This window comes from Ambystoma mexicanum, chromosome 9 (genome assembly GCF_040938575.1).
Source record: "Ambystoma mexicanum isolate Mex_15411 chromosome 9, UKY_AmexF1_1, whole genome shotgun sequence".
Taxonomy (NCBI): domain Eukaryota; kingdom Metazoa; phylum Chordata; class Amphibia; order Caudata; family Ambystomatidae; genus Ambystoma; species Ambystoma mexicanum.
Genome location: NC_090931.1, coordinates 1,353,834,706 through 1,353,849,100, shown reverse-complemented (window position 1 = coordinate 1,353,849,100; position 14,395 = coordinate 1,353,834,706). Strand labels below are relative to the sequence as shown.

Genomic DNA, 14,395 nt, shown 5'->3' with positions numbered 1-14,395 from the left:
CCAATCGGCCCGGCCGCGGATGACATAGATCTTCCACATCCACTGTCAATCTCTGCTCCACAAACTCTCCAAGACTCATTCCCACTCCGAGACAAATTGCCATTATGAGGCCTATCCCGCAGGCCGACCTCAATAATGTGAGGAAGATACATACCTGACACCATCTCCATGCTGAATCCCATTACTGATCAAAGTGCATCCCTGCCCATATCAATGCATCATTCCATTACTTCTCCAAATCCCATTAGCTGAATGAGGCCCATTGTCACCGCAGAGGCCATTACTGCTCTGAGGCCAATCCATACACAAAAGCCTATTACCAGCAAGATCAGTCCCTTCAACTAAAACAGGTCAGATTTTCCCAACAATGTTAACTAGTGACACACCATTTTCAGTTCAGACACTTTATTGCATCTAGCTGATTTTTTTTGTGTAGCCACGGTATTGCATTTAGCTGAATTATTGAGTGTGGACGCGATATTGCATTTGCCTGATTTTTTGTGTCTAGACACTTCATTGCATTTAGCTGAATTTGTGAGTGTAGACACTGCATTGTGTTTAGCTACATTTTGAGTGTAGACAAAGTTTTGTGTTTAGCTGAATTTGGAGTGTAGACACTCCATTGCATTTAGATACATTTTGAATTGCCGAAACAATTGAATTTGGCAGAATCTCTGAGTGTATCCTCAGTGCTGTATCTAGGTGAACCTTTGAGCAAAGCCACCGTGCTTTAACCCAGCTGTATTTCGGAGTATAGACACCAGATTGAACATGGAACTGCTGCCTTCTGAACCCTGCCTCTGTGTGGAAAGCATACTACGATCTGAGGTTTGCCATTGTACTAATCACCTCTGCTCCTGCTACACTCTCTTGCATACCTCCCAAGTACCACAGGCGCCCTAAAGGGCCATCCACACCACATATGAACCACACAAACCACACATCCACCTCAACTAACATTTGTAAATGACAAACAACCCAGACACTGAGTCTTACCCCTCAAAACACAACAAGCCAGTGTGCACAATCAAAGCACACTTAGAAAGCTGACACACACAGACACCAGTTTCTCCTGGTTCTGTAAGCATCAACAGAAGAGCACAACCTATTTCCTCTCTCTCTTCCCTCGCTAATATATGCCAACCTCTTTCTTACGGAGCTACATGAGCGTTGGGAGACCATGCAAATGTAATGGTGCGTCGGATAAGTCAACATAAGATAACATAACATACTACATTATATTGACATCTGTTTCACAAGATACTATTTTGGATATAATCACAAAAGAAAAACATTTATTTTTGTACTTTCCTTGTTTTGGTATATTAAAGAATAACATACCACGAAGCAGTGCATTATAGGTTTATTTAAAGTAATCTTGGAACCCTGTGCATTTACAAGGCACAGAAATCCTCAGTGACATAATAACTCTTTCATTTGCAGTTCGAAGTACAATAGTATTGCATTATTATTATTATTATTATTATTATTATTCTCATTATTAGTGTTACTATGGTATTATACGAGTTTGTATGATTGTTATTTGTAGTAACACTAACATAGTAACAATAGAAATAATAATAATAATAATAATAATAATAATAATAATAATAATAATAATAATAATAATAATAATAATAATAATACAGGATTCCCATAGGACCACTTTGAGAGTGGTCTGTAAATAAGTCCTCAAGGTATTGACAGTGTTGACAGTGCTTGCAGTATTTATGATAGGATCAATAGTGCTCTCTGAGTGCTAGGAAGGGCACCATTAGGCTATCGACTGCACACTATTTTGATCATTTACTGCAATTAAAAGAAAAAGAGCAAGACAACTTGATTGAAAATGGATTGAATGCCAAGATTAGCCTGAAGACAAATATGTCTGAAGCCGTTCATTACAATTTTCTCCGATCTTAAGAAATATGTATTTCCACGTCAAGTTGCTTTGAGCTTCATCTCTACAAGCAGAGTATATGTGACCATGGTGGGGAAGAGTTCTTCTGAGTCCAGAAAAAACTACTCTCAGAAAAAGGTTAACATGCCCTTTACACATGTATTGCACAGTTTGCTCTAATTGATTAAGGTATTTTCTCGATCAATTTATGGAAAACGCATTTATGATGACTACATTATTACCGTACATATTGATGACCTAGATACATGTATGTAAGACATCAATTTAACATAAATAATGTATCAATTTATGTGAATGTTTCATGTTTACATATCGAATAATTCTGTCAAAATATTGCTCAGGAAGAAGGGAGGGGATTAATAGCCCGAACACTGGGAACTGGCCTAACCATGCGTAAGCACACGTGTGGCCACTCACAGATCAATGAGTCCACATGTCTGAGCATCCATATTCAAGAAGTTAAATAATAGCATCCGTTATCTGTTTCCTATAGATTTTAGTTCAAGCAATATAGTTGATAGAGCAGTGGTTTGTTGACTATAAGAGTTGTTTCTGTGGAAATGACACACCGTGCTGTTTGCCCTGGAGGAGCTGCAGTACATCTAAAGCGCGCCAGCTGGTTTGGCGAGTGCACATTGGAAAAGGGGCAGTCCCTCATTTGCAAAGTGGAAGCCATGCAGATCATGGGGTCGCCGTTGCCTGTGCACTTATCAGCAAACAAGGGTATACAATAAGTGGCTGTGATGTAATCCTATTCTGGCCGTGAGAGGTGGAAGTGCGGACATAGCATTCTATGTGAAATGCTCGAAGTTAGTCTCTGCTCGGAGGTTTTTAAGTCATAAAGTCAAATATAGATACACTGTAAATACGATGCCTCCTCCCAGGGGTTGCTTGTCCCTAATGTAAGACCGGCCATTGACCCACCCATTCTGTTCAAGCCGCCAAGATAGCCCAGCGAGAACACAAAGCGTCCCTGGGCTGGTTTGATCTGTCAAAGGGAAACATGTTTGAGAAACGTACCCAAAAGCAAATGTAAAATGGGACATTCAAGGCCAGGGGCATTTTGATTTCCCAACCCTGCTTTATTGATTGGGGATGCTGGCTGGGGTACTGCAGCTCTAAACGTTTTTTGGGGCGCTCCTGTGCCACCCACACATTCAGAGCATCTGTGGCATAGTGCAGGGGCCAGGAAGCTCTGTGTTTCATGCTCGTTGTTAATGTTTCACATGAGCCAGAGAGCCGCGGTGGGATCCTGTACTCCTGATGGGAGCGGAGCGGGATCTGGATTGGGGCAGCAGGTAAGAAAAAAGGGGCATGTGCATGGATATGTGGCTGCATGTAGGAATGAGAGTATGTTTGAGCGCGCACATGAATGAAAGTCTTGAAAGTATGTATGTAATCTAGGTGTGCGTGAATGAGAGAGTGTATCGTATGGGTGCACTGGTGAAGCAGTTATGAACTCTGTGCTTGTGTATGTGTACACGAGTGGGTGTGTATGGGTTGGCAAGTGAATGTCTGTCGATGTTGAATTAATGAGTGTGGTTGGTCCAATTGTAAGCACACATCTCTAATTCTATATATACACATACTCAACTATTTCTCTTCACTCTTAGATTTTCCATATATTCATTCTTTTCTGCCACAATTGGAATCTTGTATTTCAGCTTGTGCAGAGGCTTTTGAACCTAACATCTACTTCTGTTGCAATATAATGGTATGTTTAGTCAACAGAACAACACTGTGGGGGAAGGGGAACAGGCGGCCTTTCAACTAGCAGCTTAATATGTCTGCTCTAGTTCCTTCACAGCACAATTGGGCATTCCAATTTCAATTTGTAAATGTGATGTAAAAGTTTGTGTTTATTCATGAAATTAGTTCAGAATAAGGGGAGTGTGAATACAGAATGTGCCTGGGTTGCCAAGGGCCAAGACAGCTGGCTCTCAACTGTTTTATTTTAGGATGATCTGAACAATGAAGAACATGGTGAATAACAACTATTAGTACCCGGCGAGGGCGCAACCAGAATGAAAGCCATTCTGATTGCCCCTCGCCGAGTCATTACCTGGCCAGGAGTCCCTCTGTAGGGATTCCACAGCCTTTGTCCCCGGCAGGGGGCATGGCAGACCCTCAGCCAATGAGGATGCTTGAAGCGGGGCCATCCCAGCTCTGAGCCTCCCACGGCTGAGAGGCTGCCTTCATCCCCTGCCTGGGACTCAGGTAAAGCTTTAGCTTTTTTTCCCTCCCTCCTCCCACCTCCCTACCCTCCCCACCCCACTTACCTTCTATCCTTTGTCTCCAGTGGGGGACGATGGCAGCCTCCTGCCGTGTGGAGACTCGGAGCAGGGCCATCCCCGTTCCGAGCCTCCACATGGCTGGAGGCTTCTATCATCCACCACCAGGGACCCAGGTAGGTTTATTTTTTCCCTTCCCCTTCCTTCCGCCCTCCCAACCTCACTTACCTTCTTTCTTTTTGGGAGCGGAGGCGCTGGAAATGCTTCTGTTTCCAGCGCGTCCTCTCCCGATGGCTGCCAAGGAAATGGAATACGGACTCCGTTTTCCCTTTCCATCGCGGCCATTTTCTTTGACTTTTTTTTTTTTCCTCCCGAAACACTGCAGCGTTCGGGACAAAAAAAAAGCTTTTAGTGCCCTTATAGCTATACGCCCCTCGCGGTGGGGGCATTACCGACTCTGGTAATGCCCCAGGGCTTTTTTCGTTAACTATGGGCCCTGGGGCATTACATGAGTTGGTAATGAGTCGTAATGCCCCCGCCAATCTGGGCATATTGCTTAACTGTCATCCAAAGACAAACTTCAGGCTATGTTGACTCAGCTGGATATATAGGCTGGCAGGGACACCAATAATATACAAATAATAGCATTCAGTGCTGGACATAAGCAAACTAGCTCAGTGCGATGCACATGCTCTTTGCTGATTTGAAAGAGGACCATTAAGTTGGTCAATTAAAATACCCAAAGACAACTCATTAATTTGGGTATTTGTTGCACATATTGAATGGGTAATATTATTAATGAGGCCGTATCCCTTTATTCCTGCTTAGTTGTGAATCAAGTAGAGCTCTCAATATGGCCCATGTCAGGTGAGAAAAGTCCACTAAATCCATTTCTCCAAATATTTGTACTTGTGGTTTTGCATTGTCATTGAAATGTGCAATATTGCTTGACATGTAGTGTGCCCTTTTCCATCATATAATATCCTGTATCTTAGTGACACACCTCTCCCACGTGTATTCTCTTCAAAACAATTGCCTAAAAAAACAAAAAAACGGGCGTAGCCCTAACAACATGCTACACTGTATATGTGAAACATTTAGCCATACCCACCATCTAATATAAGCTACTACCCAGCAGTGTACAAACTCTGAAAGCCTTTCTCAAAATGGCACGTTGCGAATGTTGACTTGCTCTGCTGTATTTAAGATTATAAACTATATTTCAATCTTGATAATCAGATCATTCATATTGTAGAGAAATGAACAGAGAGTTTGAAAAAAAGTTATTAACTTTGTGAAGTGTGTATGAACCTCGCCCTTTGTACTCTGCATGTTTTTATATGACCTGTGATCTATTCCTTTGTATGCATCAAAGGTAAGTCTCTGCACCAACTGGCAGTGGGATTGAAAAATACACATTTAAATAACATAGGTCAACCCGGATGGGGTTTTTTGAGAGAGATGTGGGAGAACTGAAGAGTCTGCTTTATTTAAGCTGCTATAAGAGAACCTATCACCTAGGAGGGACTGAATAAGGTAGATGAACTCGTGTATGTTGGGGATGATATTCTACTGCGTCTTCTGGGTCCTTCGGAAAATGTTTGTACACTAAGAAAGCAAACTCCTGATCAGCCCATTACATATCCAGAACTACAAGCCTAAAATGTGTGTTGGTGTACCGTCAATCAACACTGTCCTATATATTAAGGACTTTACTGTGAAGATCTCTGAAGACGTGTAAATATAATAATTATTAATATTAACATTGGTCTGAGAGTCAATGTTGAATAAAAGAAAATAAAACAACCTTGGTCTTCTGGAAGGGAGGCACCTGTGAAAGGTGGCATGACTTTGGGTGTGGGGAAATGTTAGCACATGCGGTGCTTGAGTTCACCATCTGCCCTATGACGAGTTGTCACCTAGGGGGCATCCAACCAGGCAAATTAACAATGTTATGTTAATGATGGCATTATATGGCCTTAGACAACCAACACTCTACCAGCATCTGCATGGCGGGCTACATGTAACAACTGTATAATGTTAACACTTCAGCAAATAGCATGTAATTGATTGGCCACAAATGGAGCCATTACATGGTATCTCATGAAATCGCTGAGCTTGAAAACAATGGAGTTTCATGCTAATGATTGTCCTTGTAGCATTGATGGCATGGAATGGATCTTGACTGCATCAAATGCTGCAGTACTTTGTATATGTATTTTTCAAATAATCAACACAGGGCTTATTGCTAGTCATGGAGTATACATAGAGAGATATTTACTTGTTTGTCATCAGTCAATCTCGGAAAGACGCAATCCATAGTGTGGGCGTCAAGCTCAAGTATTCTCATTTTCACTACAATTCAGTAAAATTGTATCCATAGCAGCAGAGTTAAGTGTTCATATTAAAACCACAGAGATTCCCTTAAATTCAGGGAGACTGATTATTGATGAAATGTGGTAAAATGTAGCCATTTGAAAAGATGTATGAATAGAACATTGAAAGATGGCCTTTGTAGCTCAAAATGGTAGATTCTTCAGACGTCACATTGACCTGCTGATCAGATAGTTCAGAGGTGTGATGCTCAGCATACAGGTCACGTGTCTGATCAGCAGCATGGATGATTCAGTGGTGTATCTTCCTAAATTACCAGCAAAAGTTAGTCCTGTTAAATTGAGCAATACACAGCAGGCAGAGCTTATTAGGAAGAGCTACTTAATTAAGCACTCATCCTTGCGTGAATTCAACACATGATTCTCAGAGGCTCTGCTTTTGAACAGCTTAATTTCTTTATTCACAACAAATCAGTTGGCAATAGCCAGTATCTGTGTTTCCTATGGACCCTGTGCTTCCTGAAGTCAAAATGATACATCCTGCGGACAGAGGTGTCCTTTATGGCGTAGAGCAAAGAACATGCATTGCTCTTCTTTGCCATGATACTTATCCTTCAGTCACTAAAATGGAGCTACTTTCTCTAGTTGTCTGTCAAAATATATCACTACTACACACAATATATTAAAATGATTGCGGCACAGATGGTTTAATTGTATCCATCTCAGGGAGGTTTAGGTTCCCCATCAGAACAAGGGAAATGATAAGATTTCCTAAAGGCCTTGCAGATTTTGCTGCTTGTATTTCTTTTCGGGAGCCTTTGTGATCATTCTATACTTTAAATATCCTGTATTTAACAAAGCAACAATACCACAATGAAAGGTCTTTTAAAGGACCTTTAGATGGTCGAGCAGTGAATCATTATTATTATTATTATTATTATTATTATTATTAATACCACTGCCCTAACTGCTTGATTTAAAAATAACAAGCTTGAAAACAAAACCATCCCGCTTTTTTCCTCTCAATTGCTTATGGAAACACCGTCAGTAATGGTCTCTCGTTCCCATCCTCGTGATGCCTATCTACATAGTATCACTCTTCAAGTCAGCCCTCATACATGTTCCGTCTTAGCTATATCCAGCCTCCCTTTTCCTGCAACCATATATCGCTCATCATTTGTGACCCCATTCCGTAAGTCCAAGTCCCAAATACTTGCCCATTCTCCCATGCCTCAAGAGCAGCATTCTACATTTTCAACCCTCACCCAAGTCTCCAACCTACCTATCTACAAGAAATGCATACCAGGCCTCCCAAACAACTGTAACAATATGTGCATTTTTTAAAGCAATGCCCTGGCTACTAGTAAAGTAAGGAATCCAATTCAAAAGTATCCACACAGAGCAAATAAATTAAAAAGCAAACTGATTTTGAAGTAAACCTGAATACCTACAGAAGCTGATATCACCCTATAAACCAATTATGAATCTTTGCTTGACAAAGGCACACTTGATCAACCAACAATCTTTAAAGGGTTCTCAAATGGAGGCACAAGGCTGAGTCCAAGAACCCAACATATGGAATGATCTGACCCCAAATCTGGTTGCACCTCAAGCACACATGCTTTTCAGAAATCAAAAGAAAACATAAGTGATGAGTCTGCATTTTAAGTGTGAATGTTTTACACATGAATGGGATGAAGAATGGTGGCTTGGGTCCAATCCACACATTTGGTTGGACTTGTACTACCCAGCACAGCTGTTTGAAGGAGTCTATGATAACCAGCTGATGGTTAGTGTATAACCATCTTCATCTTTCCCAGTAACAGTCCCTCATTACCATCCTTCATACATCGTCCACCCTCCTGAGTACAAGTGTCTCATTACAAGATTCCTTCGATCACAACCATCCCATGTTAGCAGTTTAATCTAGCCTCCATGCAATACCCTCTTCCCCAAATGCCAGTCCATTATAGACAGCCTGCCTCCACATGGCTCTCTGTGAACATGTTTAATTAAGAATACACAATTGCACAATTCATCACAAAGATAATGTTGAATGTTAACATGTTGTCTATATACAATGCTCACTAAAATTATGTTATTATTTCTTTGCCCACATTATTAATTAGATACTGTGCATATTGTATCGTTTTGTACAACATTCTCAAACAGTACCTTCCATAAATCACCACTCTCTCAGTACTAATTTCACATTGCCAGCCTACTTTCTCCTTCAGTATTACACTCGCTGCTGTCTTTTCCAGACTCCTAGAAACATGCTCTTATGCCCACTACTCAAAGATTCCAAGACTGACTCTTACGACGCAGACAATGTTCATGCAAAAGCAGAGCAAAAAACCTGACAAATCCTGTCAGCTCCCAACTCGGAGTCATCTGAGCGTAAACCCTCATTCACACTCGGGCTTTGGATTATTGAGGAGGTCTAAACCCACTCTTGAATCACTCGTATAATCACTAGCAATCATCTTTTAACAATATGCTCGTGATAACAATAAAGGAAATCATTATGTACAGAAAAGGGGGAAAAAACAATCCCTTCCTCAATGGGGACAAGGCTGACTGTGTGGACCAACACAATGATACACCATTCCCTTCCTGTGGCAACTATTGTTTCCAGCACTGGCTCCAACGAGAATGCTAGAAACTTGGGTGCCATCTTACATGCCAGGAGGAACGGTAACTAGATCTATTCAGAAACCAGACATGAACAAAACATAGGATTATATTACCAATATATTGATATTTAATAGCACGCACATGAAAAAAACAATATTTGTAATTGATTTTCTGAATGTTGAAGAACATCTTACAACTGCACATTAAGAGGACAGTTCCACCCCTGTTTGACCTAAGTTATGAGACAGAAAATAGCCCTGGTACTGTCCCACCTGGACTGCTGCAACACCTTGTACGCCAACCCCAAAATTCCACAAACCAACTTTGCCAGAACATCGCATAAGGTTGGATCACTGATCTCAAGAAACATGACCATCCAGCACTACAATCTCTACAGTGGCTACAGGTATAAATAATGAGAGTTATTCAAAACTATGTGATTCGTTTTAAACAGTCTCCCATTGTTTTAACAAAGTAAACTACTATGTGGTAATTTACTTTGCTGCAATTACTTTTTGGGGAGGTAATTGTGTACATGTATTTCAGAGTTAATGGGTGTAAGGGTAGTTGGGGGTGGTTGGAGTAGGGGTGGTAGTGAAGTCTACGGTGGGAATGGAGGGGTAACCTCCCACTGAATAACAAAATCAAAGATGTTTTCGAAGTTAGTGAAACCAAGTTAATTGCCACAAAGTATTTTAATGTTTTGTAATAACTCAGAACTATGTATGCAGTCTACTGGATGCTTGTTTTCCCTGAACCCTACCACCTATGGCAGAACATCAGGTTTAAAATAAAATAGGCTTATTCAGTCTGCCAAATCAAAAAAAAGAATCACTTCTTCAGAGTAGGTAGGATGATTTCCTACTGATGCTCCAAAAATGTACATTTTCAATTTCCCAAGTATATCCAACATGAAATGTGGATATACTAAATGAACTCTTTTCGAATGAGCACATGGTATAAAACACTGCTTCAGAATGCTCTTGATCGGCATGCTACGCCTCAATATCCTCTCTCTGTTATTAACACATTTGATGTTGGATATACTTGGGAAATTGAAAACAATTGTCTCACCTCACATTCAGAATCCCAAACATCTTTTGATGCTCTGTCCCCGGGATCCTGCCATATTCACGACATCCATTCTGCAATCTAATTGCTTTGCCCATTCTGTGCACTACAATAGTGATTACGATCTTAGGCAGTAATATGTCCAACGGTGGTCGGTCAAAATACAGAAAATAAAATCTCGAACTGCAAAAATCTCGAATCCAAAATCTCGAGAAAAAAAATCTTGAATTATTTATTTATTTATTTATATGTATTTGTGGGTTCAGGTAAGTATAAAAAAAGGGTAAAATCAAAAAAAATAAAGAAAAAAGGGGGTTGGGGGGGAACCCCCCATTTCGAAATAAAAACGTATTAAAAAAAAATGTGAGATTTTTTTTTTTCTGCTTTTGTTTTCGAGATTTTTGTTTTCGAGATTTTTGTTTTCGGTATTATCACTATAAACCATGTCCAACCACACTGGCCTTTGAAATGGCCTCTAACTGTTTTAAAGCACCCAATTGTATCTAATGTGTTAAAAATCTGATGGACTGTATGTTTCGGGACCGGGAAAAGGTGATTTTGGTCTGCTCCAAAGGTAACTGTTAACATCCCTTGCCACACTCTTTTCATACCCCTTATTTCTGCCCATGAACCTTCAGGTGATTTTCTTTGCAGGTAGCGTGTTTAAACATTTCAATAAATAAATGAATAGCACTGGGTTTTGCGCATGACCATGTTCAAAAGGACTTCCAAATCCTTCCACCAGTTTGTGGCGGATTATGAGGATTTAAAAAGTGACCCACACATTACAAGTCATCTCCTTTTCTGGTGGTGTGACTGGTGAATATTTGCAGGACAAGTATGAGTGAGCCTACCTGCAGGAGCAGAAGCGGAAAAGTGTCTGGTGGTGTTGAAAGTGTCTCTGGCCCATCAGCTAAGCGTACTTTTTAATATGATTTAGGTTGAATACTGTTATTTCTCTAAACATAGTCTTGTGTGATGCTTGTATTGGGATGGACATTATTTTGCAATACAGAATTCCATTGGACTAAAGGTCAGAAGTGGTGGCAATACAAGCACATGGCTGGTTTAAAAAGAAAAGAAATGGGTTTGATTGGCGAGATCCGAAATTGGTTTGTATAGTGTACTTCCCACAATCACGTAAATAAACAATTAACAAAACATACACTATATGATATAACACATTCTGTATGATTTCATCTTCAGAATTTAATAAAGTTATATTTTAAAGCAGAAAGAGAATGTTAAATGAATGATGATGGCTCTGATATATATTCACCAATGTCAGCAAATTTGAGGAAAAATAACTCATGGATCTGAGTTCGATGTTTAATTTAAGTATAGAGAAGTGAAGGATTGTTCTTTTTATTTTTGTTTACAAAGAAATTGATCGAAACCGTGCTTCTCTGATACTTTGCACATTGACAAACATGTACTTAATGTTAATGTAAAGAGTGAGTGTGTGATGATATGATTTACGCAACATGTTTCTGAAAAAAGCAGCTGACATTTTATATGCTATCAGAAAATCCATCAGGTTGGCTGTAACCTTACCTCCGTGTAAATCTGGGGTTTGCGTCTCTTCGCCAGATCAATGATGTTGATTCCATTGTAATGAAGGTTTTCAATGCAGCCGTGAAAGTTGTTCTTCTGAACTGTCCCTGGTTTTCCTCGGATTGGAATACCTCCAAAGCTGAGCTTTGGGAAAGAAAAAGGTCACTTCTCAATTACAACTCAAAATCTAATACATGCAGTATCACAATATTGTTATTTTTCAAACCTCAAATGTATATACAAAAACCAAGTCGCACAGATGCTGTGAAATCTGAAACCTATGCTGATGGACCATGTTCCCTGCATGTGTGCTAGGCAATTATGGACAGACCAATATGAGCATGTTTCCACTTGGCAGGCATGTGTAACTCGTGTGTTAATTTTATACTGGCTAGGGCCGATGGTAGTTGTGTCCAAAAGTTCTGGAGAGGCAAAGGTCGCAGGCCCCCAGGTTAGTCGGTGCACACCACTTTTTGCACTGCCGGATTGATGCAAATGTGGACGCAGCATTGAACTGCATGCATGCACACATATTTGATATTGGTACAAAACTGCCCAGTCATGGTATACACTTCCCTGGAACCTCTTGACTTATGACATGAGTCATTTCCAACGTCTTCACCTCCTCCACACAATCCTTACTCTATGATGTCAACGAGTGTGACCAGGAAGACTTTGTCTTGGAGTAATGAAACATGCTGGTAGGTAAACAGGCCATTAACACCTCGTCCATTTTCTTCATTACAGTCCTTGACATCAAAGGACTTTGGCTAGGAAATTCATTCTTTTATAATAAGGCACACAATCATTTTTTAATAATGTATTTTTTCCTCTCAACTAACAATTTCGTGCCTCTGAAAAGCATCCTTAAATATAAAAAAAAACATAGATACACAAAATGAACAGTGAATATATATAAAGCACCCAACAATTAGTGGTTGTCCTGCACATTCATTTGTTAAAATAAAATATGTATATATATATATGTACATAGACAATCTGTGTATGATCGATTAACGAGGTCATACATAAGTTGAACTAAAAATACCTCTTTCGTCCTATACTTCTATACACAACACAGATGCAGATACAAAATGCATAGACACATTTCAACTCTTCACATGTCCAAAGTGTTACTAATTTCTTTAGCTGCCTACTAAATGAACAGCTGTGTGTGAAACCCTTGAAGTTTTGGTATGTATATATTCCTCCGAATTTGTTATTCATCCCGGGGGTTCTTAAATTATTCATATGGTGCAAAGTGTTCTGTTTATGGAAGTTAATTCCTAACACAGTCACTCCACCATCCGCACACTGGCAGCCCTAGGGCTTGTCCAGTGTCTACAAGATACATGTGTTGAGCAGGTAAGTGAAGCTGAAAATGCTCTACTTTCCTCAGAAATCAGCCAGAGTTTCAGAAACGTCTAAGGCTTAACTGCACCAAATTCTCCATTAGTCCACCCAGACGCTCTGCATCAGCATTGACTCTTTCTTTAGCAAATAAATGGGTACGCAGCCTGAAGGCTATCTCCACACAATGGGGATTGTCTCAAGCCAATGGCCCGCAGTACTAAGGCACGGTGAGGATTGAACATATGCCCAGAACTTGACCTTCAAGCCTACATAAGAATAACTGGTAAAATATATGTAGAACTCATAAAACACATCCTCTGGAGAAAAAAAATGGTGAAATATGGAACCATTGCTTTTCTCCAGCAGCAATGAAAAATTATTGCAAGGACCTAAAACACCAGTACTGACATTCTTGTGTGTCCCTTCCAACTCTGAATACCTAACAAGACCAATTCCACCACAGGCATGCAATGGCAGTGGTTCTGGTTTCTCTCTTGCTTTACATCCTTCCAAACTCGAGTGAAGAATCACAGTGTATCCTAACCTAATTCATCTCTATACAATGTTGTTCTACACAGTGACCTGTATGGGAGCATGTGTGTGTATGTGTGTGTGGGTGTGTGTTTGAGCAGTGCATGTTTTGTGTGTGTTGCGAGTGTTATGTATGTATGTGTTTGTTGTCTTATCGAGTACCTTGTGCCACACTAGCAGATGGATCAATGATATGGAATGGGAGACATACACACAAAGATCATCCCTACTTTCTAGTCTTCACAAGACATTGAATCTCTCTTGCCACTCATGTGTGTTCCTTGTCATGAAGGCCGTTAAGGGCTTGGAGATCATCTTTCACTTCCACTTTTATGATGTGTGGAATACACAGATAAACATACAAGTCACTTATTTTACAAAATGACCTTTCATCAGCTGAGATAACTCCCCAGCATCACCAGCGTCTTGGGTCTGCGTATGTCCTGAGAATCAGACTACACTGTCCAGCAACCTCCCAGATTACTGAATAGTTTCACCACAGATGGGACACAGGGAAGCTCACATGCTAATTCCAGCTCTAATGTGGCCATACCTTATCACTGTAATCAACATAATCCTCAACTCGCTTCTGTGTTGCAGATGACACCAGCCCAGAGCTTATACGATTGCTGGGTTGGATCCTCAAGTATCTTCACTGGAGCAAATGAGAAAAGGCCTGTGAGCACCTCTGATTTGCACCTCCTAACCTATACCTGTTTCAGAAAGCCTGAACCCAACACACATCTTGAACATGACAGAGGGTG

At 40.4% G+C, this 14,395-nt stretch overlaps 1 protein-coding gene across 2 annotated transcripts in view; it reads right to left on the bottom strand.

Moving 5' to 3' along the window:
- Positions 1 to 14,395, bottom strand: part of LOC138489128 (contactin-associated protein-like 5) — a 1,755,478-nt gene that overhangs the window by 887,103 nt on the left and 853,980 nt on the right. For both annotated transcript variants that reach the window (XM_069616764.1, XM_069616763.1), the window contains exon 7: positions 11,748 to 11,891. In XM_069616764.1, coding sequence (XP_069472865.1) covers positions 11,748 to 11,891 — 144 coding nt within the window. The remainder of the gene's footprint in view (positions 1 to 11,747; positions 11,892 to 14,395) is intronic.